The sequence below is a fragment of the Pteropus alecto genome, unplaced genomic scaffold (genome assembly GCF_000325575.1).
Source record: "Pteropus alecto unplaced genomic scaffold, ASM32557v1 scaffold7, whole genome shotgun sequence".
In the NCBI taxonomy this organism is placed as follows: Eukaryota; Metazoa; Chordata; class Mammalia; order Chiroptera; family Pteropodidae; genus Pteropus; species Pteropus alecto.
The window spans coordinates 11,087,335-11,102,309 of NW_006494614.1; the positions used below are offsets into that span (position 1 = coordinate 11,087,335).

The 14,975-nt window shown below is 33.4% G+C and overlaps 1 protein-coding gene and 1 pseudogene across 1 annotated transcript in view; one reads left to right on the top strand and one right to left on the bottom strand.

Annotated features, from left to right (window-relative positions):
• Nucleotides 1–14,975, bottom strand: part of CFAP206 (cilia and flagella associated protein 206) — a 28,881-nt gene that overhangs the window by 5,815 nt on the left and 8,091 nt on the right. The window contains exons 7-11 of the mRNA XM_025042700.1: nucleotides 14,291–14,499; nucleotides 7,165–7,284; nucleotides 5,760–5,958; nucleotides 4,044–4,184; nucleotides 1,873–2,066 (exon numbers count right to left, since the gene is read on the bottom strand). Coding sequence (XP_024898468.1) covers nucleotides 1,873–2,066; nucleotides 4,044–4,184; nucleotides 5,760–5,958; nucleotides 7,165–7,284; nucleotides 14,291–14,499 — 863 coding nt within the window. The remainder of the gene's footprint in view (nucleotides 1–1,872; nucleotides 2,067–4,043; nucleotides 4,185–5,759; nucleotides 5,959–7,164; nucleotides 7,285–14,290; nucleotides 14,500–14,975) is intronic.
• On the top strand, nucleotides 10,913–12,022 carry LOC102896674 (annotated as a pseudogene).

Below are 14,975 nucleotides of genomic sequence, written 5' to 3' on the forward strand. Positions count from 1 at the left end.
GCAATTTTAAAAGTATGGTCTCAACATAGAGATAGACAAATAGGCCAGTGGAACAAAATTAAGAACCTAGAAATAAGCCCATTTGGTATGAAAATTGTTAATATAATGGGAGTAGCATCATATTCAGTGGGAAAACCACAAATTCTTATTAATGATGTTAAGAAAGCTGGCTCATTACATGAAGAAAAATAAAATTAGAATTCTTTATTATCTCCAAACGGACTAAAGATCTAAATGTAAACAGAAAATTAAAACAGGAGAAAATATAAGTGAATAACCTAAGAAATAAAGAATTTCTAAAACAAGACTTCAAAAAGCACACATTTAAGATAAAAATTAATAGATATGACTACATTAAAATTAAAGATATGTCTTTGATGAAGAACTCAACTGACAAAGCTAACCAAGAGGTAACAGACTAGGCAAAAGATGTTTGCAACTTTTTTAACTGATAAAGAATTAATATTTAGAACAGACAAGGAATTCCTGCCAATCAACAAGTTAAAGACAGAAATAGTACAGAAAAGAAAAAATTGGCAAAAAGTTTTGAATAGTTGATGTAAAGAAAGGGAAATCTGAATGAGTAATAGAAGTAAGAAGATATGCTGAACTTCACTATCAGAAAAGAGTACAACAAAACAATGAGATACCATTTTAAATTCATCACATTGGCAAAAATTATAAACCCAGGTAATAGCAAGTTCTAGCAGGATTATGAGTAAGGGGCAAGCCTCCTAGACTGGAGTTAAATTGGTCCAATTATTTTGAGAGTAACTTCTCAGTTGAGCCAAAAATTGTAAGCCTACAATTTGTTCACATACAGAAGGATACTAAATATACCAATCTCTCTCCACAACAGAAGGAACCTGGAACACTCTGGAGAACTGCCTCATCCAAAAAAAGAGTGTCACAGCAATGGACTGGTAGCACTTTGTTAGAACAAAAGAGCCAACTGCACTGTCCAGAGTTAGACCACCATGCCGCTCCCCAACCACTTTGTCCTTAGCTTGTTCCCAGTCTTCTTGCCAAAATATTCAGACTACCCTCTGTGCCGCACAGATACCAGCTCGACCACCCTCTTACCAGTCACTGCTTGGGGCCCTGCCAACCTGGTCAGTTGTACCCAAAACCACTTGCTTCATAGTCAAAATGTTGATAAAAATTACAACAACAACAATGATAAAAAACAAACAAATAAAAAACATTTTAAACCACTCTGATTTGTATTTTAGTGAGTTTAAAAGAAAGGAACTGAATGAGAGCGAAAAGACAGAAAGAGTAATTAAAAGCTGAACAAAAATGAGAAACAAAGAGGAAGAAAATGAGAAGAATATACCGCAGTATATGCAGGCAGGGATTTTTATGTTTTGTTCACTGCCAAATCCCCTGTGCGAAGAATAGTGCCTGGCACACAGTAGGTGGCTCAGTAAATATCTGTTGAATGAATTGACAAATAGGCACGGACATACAAAGAAACATGCCTTCAGATCCATTTTGTGGCCTTTCAGACTTGCAATTTAAACACGTTAAATTATTTTACAATTGAGTATAAGTTATCACCTATGTTATCTGTGTCGAGCTCCTTCAATTTTAGATAAGAAAATGCTGTCCTTTCAATTATTTATCTAAATGTAGTCTTTCTGTTTCAGATTTTCCCAGTCTTTATCAATTTGATTCCTAATCTTGTTTTCACTATTTGTGAATTTTTTTAGTTTCTATCTTCAGATATCAGTCTCTTTCAGTAAACCTGTAAAGGCCTTCATCTGACCCCACCTCTGTCTGGAGTTAGAAACCAATCTACAACAAAATATGATTTTTAAATTAGCTATACTTTTAGATATCACAAATTCTTAAAATACTGATCCTGCTTACCTGAGAATATGGAATGAGGGTTTCAAACTGTTGATGAAGTTCCAGTAGCTGAATTAATTCTGCATTTTTTTTGGCCTTTTCTTTAATTATATCAATGTAATTTTCAGGGTTTTCTGCAAATGAATATGCAGCATCTCTGTTATTGAAAGTGTAATATTTTTCTTTATGTTTCAGAATTCCAATTGCTGGATTTCCTAAAAATTAAGAAAAGGAATAGAATGAGCTATGAAATATTAAGTGATTCTGGGTTTGTAATACAACCAGAGAACCATTTCTTATATACTGCATTTTTAACATGTCGCTTATGTTTTTATTTTGCTAAAATGTTACAATTAGCAATGTTATACATAATGTTAAATTATATTTTATGTGAAATTCAAATTAAATTAACTACTTCTATATGTTTTTATTTTAAAGTATGATTTTATATAAAGATATTTCACTATCCAGCTATAAGGTGTTCAAAAATCTCTTATGAGTAGACACTTAGTCATCTGGCAGGTTTTTCAATTCTCCTTAAACTAAATTACTACATAAGCACTGTTTTAAAAATAATTTTGTAAGAACTACAAAAACGGGACATCTTTTCCAAAATGTAAGTTTCCATGTTAGGAAGTATTTCCCACTGTGAAAAGATACTATGTAAAATATGGATTATTAAATATCCACATAGTTTATGGGAATTATATAAAAACAGTAATACTGTCTTACTTATTTGCTCTTTCTTTATGCAACAAATATCTACTGACCCTGTTCTTGGCACTGAGGATGTAGAAGAAAACAAAGTCCCTGCTCTCACCAAATCAACACATAGCCATAGGCCAGAGAGTGATCAGTGCTACAGAAAAATAAATAAATAAAGTAGGTTAAGCACACAGTGAGAGAAAGGAGAATGAGGTTGATATTTTAAACTAGGTTATCAGGGAAGGCTGAACAAAATGAGGTACAAGATATGTATCTGCTAGGGGATAGAGCTTTCCAAGTAGAGGGAATAGCAAGGGCAAATGCTCTGAGGTGAAAAATGGGCTTGGAATGTAGCTAGAAGGCCAGTGGGGCGGGAATAGTGAGCAAGGGAGAGAATGGTAGGCCAAAAAGTCAGTCAAGTCATCTGAAAAGGACCACGTCTAGGGAGGGAGGGACGGAGGGAGTTAGAGAAGAAAGAAGAAAAGGAGAGAAAAAAGGAAAGAGAAGAAAATAACCATCTATATTCCATTGCTTTTTAATTCTTCATGGCTCTTGTTTTCTCCCCAGAATCAATGACCTTCACAGAGGCCTCAGAATACTATTTTCTCAGTTCTCTATAGTAAATAAACCTTTTGTTACCGCCAGTATGAAAAATCCAATACCACAAAAAGTGAGTCAATTTGTCTGTTCTCTAGTCTGCATACACACAATCCCAATAACTCTTTGCAATGAAAAAATAACCAACTGTGAAATATAATAAAAGAAATAAAGGAAATAAGAAAGAAGAAAAGCAAGGAGAAGCTTCATGGTGTAAAGTAAATAAGAAACAAGCTTGTCAAACTGTTTTTATTCTAACTCTCGTCAACTTCTTGTTCTTTCCTAATTCACATCGAATTTTTTGAATAATAACTTAATTCATCTCAATTTCTGATTTACTATTTGTTTTTGGAGAAGCTCTAGTAATATCAAGAGAAATTTTACTTGACAAGAAATTGGACATTTCCTTAGTGTTATCTGCCTTATACAGAAATCCTGATCTATGTTAGTGGAATATAACCATAAGTGACAAAGAATATTTTTAAATAAACTTATCAGTCAAATTGGTGTTGCTCTTTCAAGTAACTGAAAATGGCATATTTTAGAAATGCCACATAACATTTCTGAAATCCTTCACTGGGCATATAAGTCAGCCCTCATTTATGTTACTACAACATCCATATTTATGTTACTACAACATCCATATTTCATTATATACACATTCCATCATTTATCGCTTGTATTATAATTTCTTGTTTATGTCAGTCTACTGGATTAGACTCTGAGTACTTGAAAGACGAACGTTTCATCTGAATCATCTTTATAGCTTCTTTCATAATTCACCATCAGATCCCATAAATTTTTTAAAAAATGTTTATGTAAGGGACGACAGCATTTCATTTAAAGAAAATATTGGGGAAGGTGGAGCAATATTATTTCCAATGATATACCTGGAAGGAGAAGACCATCTGTTGTAGCAAATGTGTAAGGACAAAATCCACGATACTGAATTAATAATTTATCAAAATTTGCCGTTGTTTCTGGGAAAAGCCATTCTTGTTTCCTGAAATCCACCAGATGTACTTTATCTTCTAAAATGAAAAATGAGGACAAGACAAATTATTCAATGAGAAGAGTAAACAACTCAAGGAAATGAACAGAAGAGACTGGCTGGTATGTGACTAAAACAGAGAAAGATCAACTTTATTCAATGTGCTGTAGTTTTTTATACTAGCTTGCAAGATACTTTAAGACTGTTGCTTCTGGAAACAGTTGAGAATGTTCTGAGCAGAAAGGAAATATATCTTAGTAACAATTTTGATAACAAAGTCTATAATTTGTGTTCCTCACACTTAAAAAGAAATTCTTCCTTGTGTTGGTTGGCTTGTCTATTTACATTTGATAAGGAAATAGACAAAAAAATTTTACACAAATAAAAACATGCATTTATAAAACATTGATTTCCAAGGTTCTTAGCTTTCGTAACCCTACTACACTTCTGTGTCTGGCTCTCTATCCAAACAGCAGAAACCACAAATGACCTGGGGCTACAACTAAAAGTAAATACATACTTTGGAGAAAACAAACCTTTGTTCTTTTTCCTGATACACCTGAAAGCCTTGAACAGTTACGACATGTGGCTATTGTAAGTTGATTCAGAAGAACATTAGGTCTCCCAGTTCACTGGAGCAGTATCTTGGTAAATAGCGCTCTAGTGAATATGAAGTTCTGATGTATGGTGGGAAACGACATGTCTAAATCTAAGCTGCAAGTAAACTATCTTGCTGATATGGTTAAGTTTAATATCTATGGCTGAAGTGACTTTAACTTTTCAATTTCATTTAGTAATTACATAGATAGGCTGTTTTAATAAAATGAAATCAGTAGGAAAACCTTTAACTGGAAGCATGCTTTTAAGTCTCTTTGATTTCATTTTCAGATTTTATGCATTCTAATGGTTTAACTGAATGGAAACTGCTGCTACATTTTTATTTTCCACTTTTAGAAAAATAGAATTTAAAAAGGAAACTTAGAGAGTAAATTATCTAATTTCATTTTCAGGAAAAACTTTCTTTTTAGGCAACAACTCAAGTCCTAGACTCTTATTTTGGCATTTCTCATGAATTTTAAATTGTCTTTACAATAGGAGAGACCAAAAAAGTAAAAGGAAGTGTGTTAATAAAGACATGCTTTCAAGAATCAATGCATCTCTTAAAGGGTCTAAAATAAGCTTAATTAATTTTACAAAGATAAAATTTATTGATTTATAAATGTCAACCTGCATCTGAGGCAGGTATGTGGCAAATAGTATTCCAAAGAAATAGAGCTTTATTTGTAACAAATATAGCAAGGTAATATCCTTTTCTACTACAGATCAATAATAAAAATTATTAAAACCACAATAGAAACTCATTAAGCACAGAAAATCATTGTTAACCAAAACACTAACTATAACTTAAACAATGGTTATTGCTGGATAGTAAGATAGGTATTCAGTTTATATTTATTTTGTTTTCCACATTTTTGATAATGAACATTATCTTAAAATCAAGAAAGATATTTATTTAATGCTTTATCAGAAAGATATAATATGAAGATTTTAAAACAAAACAGTAACTTTATTCCAGAAATAATTTTAAGAGAAAATAAGGAATGATTTCTATTACCCATGTGTTCTTTTATTCTACACACATCAGTTTTCACAGTCACTTCTTCAAGAAGATCTTGAATTACTTTCTCAGGAAAGAGTACTTCATGAGTGCCCAGAAATCGCTCAAGGTGAGCAGTTAAACTACTGAGGACACTAATCAAAACACTTTCATCCTGAAAGCTAGTCCACAGATTAGAAAGTGAAATGAAGATGGGCTGAGGAAGAGAAAAAATGTTCAAAATATAACTGTTTAATAAAATTATAAATCACTGTTGCCTTGAAAATAAATATAATTTGTAAAGAAATTAATTATTACTTAAGACAAGTAAAAAGTCTCATGAAGTTAGACTCCAGATAGAAATAGGATTCATAAACTATGAGAAAATAAATTTGTATTTTATTTCAAAGCATTTTATTTTGGTATGATTGTTATAAAGTTAATTTACTCAAAACAAAACAAAACAAAACAAAACAAAACAAAACAAACACCAATACATTTGATTGCCTGGGTCCATTTCCAAACAGCAGACATGACAAATGACCTTATGGCTACAACTAGAAGCACAGGCATACTTTGGAGAAAATAAACCTTCCCTCTTTTTTCATGACAAGCCTGAAAGCAGAAAGATTTATGGGTGCTTCACTTCAGAAAGTCAATGGGAAAATATCTTCTTTTTAAATAAAATGCTAAATATGATTCATTATAATTAGATTTATCTGCCTCGATCATGATTTAAAAGAACATGAGAAGTCTAGCAATATAGCTTGGGGCATGTTTTGTGAGCTGCAAGTTAAAGATTTTAGGTCAGTGAGCTAAAATGATTTTTTACTTTTATTAAAGGTCACTGACTTACAGATCAAACAAATAAAAAAATTAATCAGATCCTACTTATAAGTGAAACAACTTAGCCCTCAGTTTCTTGATTTTTAAACCCAATATTGGGAATGATTATGAAAAATTACCAGAGCCTTAAAATGTTCTATAAAATACTGCATGTGCATTTTATACCTCCTTGGGGCTATCGGATTTTCCATAAGATAGTTCAGATAATCAGAAAAGTCAACATAAGTGCAGGCCTGGTAATCAAAGTGATTATTATCTGTCTGTTCACAAGTTGCAACAGCATTTTGGTGAAGGCAATTTCTAACCAGCTACTGTGAACACACTTTCAACACTGTACTATGGATTATTTTTGTTGCTATAGCCAATAGCGACATTACGGTTATTATTATATATATCTGCATTTCCTTTAGTAGCAAATGCCCACCAAAATAACTATGAAAAACAAGATCAACTTGTATAAAACTAGCATTATATTCTTAGTAATTAAATATAATTATAATTACTTCCCATTCAATTTTATAGGACTCAAAAGTACACTCACCCTTAAACAAGGTCAAAGCTGATGACAAATACTTACAAAGACTTGTGATGTTGGGACAGCTGTCTTCGATTTTACAATCATTTTTAATTGTTCCAGTTGGGCTCCTAACTGCTTTGTCATCATTTCCACTTCTTGAGCACAGGTAATTATATCTGACTGTGAAGGCAACATCGTTTGCATTAATATTTTTATCATTTCACTACAAAAGTCATTGTGTTATAATCCCTACCTGCTCCCACATCTCCTGAAGGTAAGCTGAGAACAGGAATTCTGTTCTCCATGGTATCCCCAACATCAAGAACAGTACTGGCATATGAACGGTGCTTCAGAAATAATTGTTGGATGAATAAATCTTTTGAAATACAATGGCTATACTTTTTCTCAAATGTATACAGGTATTCTTTGATATTTTATTTAATTGCATTCCTGAGAAGTAGATCCTATGACACAGCTTTGCATAGCTCATTGTTTTCCCATTCATCAATGATAAAATTAATGAGGTATTCCCTGGAAAACAATTTTGATACCAAGATTTTTTAAAATTACATTCAAGAATGTAGAAAATCTTAAAAATCACAGCATTGGAAGAAAATGATATATTTCTGATACAACAGTAATCTGAAAATAAGGTGCTAAATGCTGAATCTGAAATAATTGCTAATATTTATTGTTACTATATGCTAAATACCATATTAAATACTTATGAGTACAAAAAGGGATAATTACAAATAGGAAAACCAAGGTATAGAAAGGTAAGTAAATTGCCAAAGGATGTACAGCTAGTCAAAGGTAGAATCATGGTTCTACCCCAGAGCATGTGAGCTCAGAGCCCAGTTCTTACCCATTATACTGCACTGACTAAGATATGATCAAAAATGGTGATGGTATGTGTTTATCAGTACAGTACAAAAGAGTGACATTTACTCAGAGAAAAAAAGTGCATTTGAATTTTCAGGTATCTATAGCCTAACTATATGTTATATGAGACTATTTTTAAATAAAAATAATTACTTCATAAGAAATATCAAATGTCATTACTGTATTTTAACTAAGAAAAATTTTTATTCACAAATATAACATGAACTCTCTTTTAATTTTACCTATACTACTCTTTAGGCATCTCCTCTCCTCATTCTCCCATATAATATTATCTATCCTATCTAATGGGCCTCTTGTCTAGCCCACAGTTTTTCTCTCCCTTGTTCGTTAGTTTTGTTTTAGGAATCAAATACAAAAATTTAGTCTTTTTTAGATTTGTGCAACAGCCACAAGAAACAAATAAATCTGCATAAGTTATCCAAAGAAAAAGTTATATTCACCATATAACACTTCTTAAAGCCCATAACTGAAGATACTCTAGACCTTCTCCCCTAAACTATGTTTGTAGGGTCCATTATAGAATAGATATGCGGAACTTCTTGATTTTTCCTGATAATGACCTAGAACAATCACTCTTTACATTTTACCAAAGAGAACTTGTTTATAACCATGTACAGGTTTTAGTTGTATAGTTATTTAGTTGTATAACTAGAAAGATATTCTGTGCTTATGGATTAACATAATTAATATTGTTAAAATGCCCATATTTCCCAAAGTAATCCCAGATTCAATGCAATCTCTTATCAAAATCCCAATGGCATTTTTCATAAATGCAGAACAAACAATCCTAAAACTTGTATGCAATCACAAAAAAAAAAACAAAAACAAAAACAAAAACCAAAAAGCAATCTTGAGAAAAAGGAACAAAGGTGGAGGCATTACTCTTCCTGATTTCAAACTGTATTACAAAGCTATAGTCATCAAAATGGTATGGTACTGGCATAAAAACAGACATATAGATCAATGGAAAAAAATGGAGAGCCCAGAAAGAAACCAAGGTATATATGGTCAATTAATTTACAACAAAGGAGGCAAGAACATACAATCTTTTCGATGAATAGTATTGGGAAAACTGGACAACCATATTCAAGAGACTGAAATTGAACTATTATATTACACCATTCACAAAAGTCAACTCAAAAGTGATTAAAAACATGAACATAGACTTAAACCCATAAAACTTGAGGAAAATATAAGTGGTAAGCTCCTTGATGGTGGTCTTCACAATGATTTTTTTGGCTTTGACACCAAAAGCAAAGGCAACAAAAGCAAAAATAATCAAGTGGGACTACATCGAACTAAAAACTTCTGCACAGCAAAGGAAACATCAACAAAATGAAAAACCAACCAACCAAAAGGAGAAAATACTTTGAATCGTGTATCTAATAAGAGGTTAAAATTCAAAATATTTAAAGAACTCATACAACTCAATAGCATAAAAAAAAAAAATCCAATTAAAAAACAAGCAGAAGATCTGAATAGACATTTTTCCAAAGAAGACATACAGATGGCCAACAGGTACATGAAAGTGTTTCACATCACTAATCATCAGGGAAATGCAAATCAAAACCACAATGAGATATCACTTCACAAATGTTAAAATAGCTATTATCTAAAAGAAAAGAGATAAGTGTTGAGAACATGGAGAAAAGGGAACACTTGTGCAGTATTGTTGGGGATGTAAATTGGTGCAGCCACTATGAAAAACATTATGGAGTTTCCTCAAAAAATTAAAAATCGAACTATTATATGATCCAGCAATTCCATTTCTGGGTATGTATCCAAAGAAAATGAAAACACTAACTAGAAAAGATATATGCATCTCCATGTTCACTGCAGCATTATTTACAATAGCCAAGACATGGAAGCAACCTAAGTGTCCATAAGTGGATAAATGAATAAAGAAAATGTGATACACACACACACACACACACATACACAATGGAATATTATTTAACCATAAAAAAGAAAGAAATCTTGCCATGAAACCAAAGAAAAAGAGAGAGAGAGCTCACAGTTATAGAGAAAAGATTGGTAGTTGACATAGGTGGGGGTTGGTGGCTAGGTACAATGGGTGAAGAGGGTCAAATATTAAAAAATGTCTAAGATAAATAAGTCCTGGGGACTTATATAAAAACAGACATTATATGATACAGTATTGTTAACTATAATAACCATGTAACAAGTTGCTTAGAGAGTAGATCTTAAAAGTTCTCATCACAAGGAAAAACAACCTACACATGGTGGAGGATATTAACTAGATTTATTGTGGTGATAATTTTGCAATATATACAAATATCAAATCATGTTATATACCTGAAAGTAATATAACATATGTCAATTATAGCTCAATTTATTTTTTTAATTATAGCGCAATTTTAGAAGCCTGTTTCACTTAAGTGTATCTTTGATGATACAGTAAAAAGTATTAATTTTATTAAATCTTAATCTTTACACAGCTTTTTACTAATCAGAGTAATAAAATGGAAACATATAAAACATTTCTACTGCATATTAAAATGTATCATTTTCTTGAGGAAAACACATGATTGAATTGTGAGCTGAACTATCCTCCTGTGCTCAATACAACACCATTTTTACCTGAAAGAACAAATGACAAACTGTTTTTTGAGCCTTATTTGGCAGATATTTTCTTGAAAGGGAACGAAATGAGTCTGTCACTTCAGAAAAACAATATTTTTGTTGCCAGTGATAAAATTCACAATTGAAACACTTGTGTCTGCCACCATGAACCTGACAGCATCCTAACAAATATATCTCTAATTGAGATTGTTGGTGAAAAAATAATAATAATAAAGTTAGTCCTCTAAGAATGTTATCACTTAAAAAATGCCTTTTCAGCTTTTTCTCTTTAACAAGGCCGCTGAGCAGTTTCCCAGCAAACGCAGAGATGCAGATCTTCGTGAAGACTCTGACAGGCAAGACCATCACACTTGAGGTCAAGTTCAGTGACACCACTGACAACATCAAAGCTAAAATCCGAGACAAGGAAGACATCTCACCTGGCCAGCAGTGTCTGATTTTTGCCCGCAAACAGCTGGAGGACAGCTGCACTTTCTCAGACTACAATATCCAGAAAGAGTCCACCCTGCACTTGGTGCTTCGTCTGAGGGCAGCATCATCCAGCCCTCCCTCAGCTAGCTCGCCCAGAAGTACAACTGCGACAAGACGAACTGCCCCAAGAGTTACTCCCACCTGCATCTTTGTGCTGCCAGCTGCTGCAAGTGCCGCCACACCAACAACCTACGCCCAAGAAAGTCAAATAAGGCCCCTCCACCACCACTCAGCCCACAGGGTGGCCACCTGCCCAAATCCCTTGGTCCGGGGGCCTCAATAAAGTTTCACTTTCATTGTCTGGAGCAAATATGTATGTGTGTGTGTGTGTATATATATACATATATATGTACATGTGTGTGTGTGTGTGTGTGTGTGTGTGTGTGTGTGTATTTCATGATACAGTAAAAAAATGCTTGGGGAAAGCATGTGATCTCAACATGTCTTTCTCTTTCCCCTTCTACCCACTCCCACCCACCTGCCCCCACTTTTTTAACTTATAAGTACATCATAATTTCTTCCATGGACAGTTTAAAACAAGTCTAAAGCAAACACAAATTCTACCTGATTTTTTTTACTTGCATCATCAGGAAAAATCAAGAAAGTCCTGTGTTGTATATTCTGTGAATGGGCCCTGCAAACATAGCATGGGGGCAAGAAATCTACAAAAGTCTTGACTTATACATTTTAAGAAATGTTATGTGTCAAAAGCAACTTTTATTTGCACAATAACAATAAGTAGCTTTCTCTCTTTGGTGACTGCCTTGTACTTCAAAAGCCCGCAGAGGATAGAATTGTTTCCTCAGCTAAGACAGTCAACAAGACTGTGATCACCCTTCCCTTTTTCCTTCCAGAATATTTGAATTTGTTCACTGCAGCAGATAAAGTCTTGATCAAAAGACAAGAAAATAATTCACTATCTTACCCAGACTATAATTGAATTTTTAAAAATGTTTACATAAACGGATTATTTGTAGCATTGGTAAAACAAAATTCTCCTTAATCAAAATCAATACTTCAAAAAATCAAAACATCTGTTCAAATAATATCTTTAAAAATATTCACAGGTTTCATAGATAAAGTCTCAGCTAAACATAAATTCACATATTTTATAACCTAGAAATAATACTGATTAAGCCAATAACCATTCTGTAATAATCAACTTTAACGGTAACTAAGGTAGATTGGTGAGGGAAGATTGGATAGTTAAAACAAACAAACAAACAAACAAAAAACACTGATTAAGCAGAAAAGAGTCAGAAGGTTAAAAGAACTCATCCTCACCCTAACTGAAGTTAGTACGAAATAGTCACGAAGAGTGCTGAGATCAGAAAATTAACTTTCTCAATAATATGAGCAGCAAAGAGTTTGGAAACGAGATATTGTCTAGAAAAATAAGAGCTCTTCAGCTTGTGTCCCTGCCCGAAATGAAATCAGAGCTATTGTGCTAAAGCCCTAACAATGATGAAGGTAATAATAAACCTCATCAGCGGCAGTGTCATCACCAACTTACTGAGCTCTTACTCTGTGCTGGGCACTGTTCTATCCTATTTACATAGTAGAGATTCTCAATAACCCCATTTACAAATGTGGAAACCAAGGCTCAGAGAAGTTAAACAGCTCCTCAAGGACACAGATTTAGTAAGTGGAAAAGTTAGGATTAGAACCTACGTGGTCTGGTTGCAGAGCCTATACACATCACTTAGAAACTGTCCCTCTAGTTCTGAGAGTGAGAACTCCAATGAGAATTGAGGACTTTAAGCTAGCTGGCTGAATATGATTCATGATTGAATGCTGTGAGAAGATACTGTATAATGAACAATGTTCTCTACATCATCCTTACAGTATGTGTGAGTTTCTCAAGGTTCTTTCTTATGATATTCCTTGTAAATGCAGATGATGAAAGAAAATGTGAAGTTTATTCCTATGGATCTGTATGCCCTTCAAGATAAATTGATTGCAAAATTCTCTTAGTATCTGACTAGTTACCTAAGGCTAATAGCCATAAGTCAAATTTAGGGGAACATCCACCCTAAAGATTGATTTGGTTTTGAATGGTTGATTTAGAATCCTCCATTCTGAAGGCAATTAGATAGTAGGTCATTTGTGAGGACCACTCTTAGTTGGTCACAATGAAGTCATGTCATCTGGATATTCATCTTTCCATTCTCTACAGTGGCAATAAAGAAAAGAGACAGATGAGTGCTTCAAAAAGTAATATCAAGTCGTTAGCATACAAGCTCAAAAAAAGAGAAAGGACTGGAACACATCCTGTTCTATCTCTCAAGACACTAGTATTCACTCATATAAAAGGCGGTTTCACTGGCCCTCAGTTTCATGGTTATTGGAAAGCAGAGGCTGTGTAAAGGTAAACAGTGACCATTGGGTTGGACATGTTAATTAACTGAATGGGGGAATCCTGTTACAATGTATACATATATAAAATCATCACATTGTACATTTTAAGTATCTTATACCTTTGTCAATTACACCTCAATAAAGCTGGGGAGGGGGAACCCTAAAAACAAAAACGGTGACTGGTGAGAACACAGCTTGCTGTCATGACATCACCAATAAGCTATGTTCCCTGGAACTCTAGGGTAGCATGGGTGAAAAGGTCCCCCAATTCTTCCATCTAAACACCTGTTTTATATTTTTAGGATTCTGAGTAAGTTTCAGTCTGAAAGGGCTCTACTACTTTTTTAAAAAATTCAAAATCACCACTTTACCATACTTTTCAACTCTTTGGGGATAATGTTTAGCTTGTTGATTAGATCTAAAAACATCAGAAATAAAAATCTTTTCTATCAAATTTTACAATATGAACAAATAATTATATAAAAATTAATGGAATGTCAACTACCTGCCAAACAATATTATATAGACACTTGTTCTGAGTGTAAACCCTACAGTAGTATTACATACACATACCACTGCTTAACTACAGCATCTAACAATCATACTACTGAGTATTAAAGAGAATCAACAGGTATAAAATCAATTCCTACCAACACATTTTCATTAGAGTCAAAATCCAACTTCCCAATATCTATATTAGTTTCTGGTCTTACAGATGCAACATAAACTGGGCAGTTATTAAAGTTGGCTTCTTTATCAATGCCCTAATTCTACCTTTTGTTTCAGCCCCCATAATATCTAAAGAGGATGCATTCTATGGAAAAGGCCAGATTTTATGACATTGACTCACCAATATGATCTGAAGGAAGATCTCATACTGTCGCACATTATATAGTGCTTCTTTTAACATGTATGGTTGTAGCTCCACACTCATGAGTGGGTTCTTTGTTACTTTCTCAAGGATGGCTGTGTAGCGGTATGCCTGGTCCTGGGCAATCTGAAGTTGGGAGTCAATGTGCTGAGTGATGGCTGGGATCGCTTCATGTATAATAGCTGGCACTGTTTTTAATGGTATATGAAGAGAGACATGAAGAAATTTTAAAAGAATTAGGAAGAAAAAGTCTAGAAAGTGGTCATATTTTGAGCATTAAATTGAGTTAATTTTTTTCCTCAATTAAATTAATAATAATGAGATATGTGTTTCATGGGTCCCATGCCATGAAAAACAGAATCTCCCACCCAAAAAAGAAAAACCTGTCCAAACTAAAGATACTGTCAGAATGATAACCAAAAGATAGAGCAGATCAGCTTTTGCCACTAAAATACAGAAGAGCCTAAAGAATCGATAGGATTCAGTATTATGTGCTATTGACCAGGTGCCTCTGGAAAAGCCACTCTCTCTCTCCTTCTGTTTATTTTCTTCTCTATTTGTGAAAAAGAAGAAAAGTGTGCAACTTAAAAAATTCATTGGAATACGGAAAAATAACAAAATGGTCTAGTAAGACAAGGAACTTTACAAAAAAATGGGAATTTGA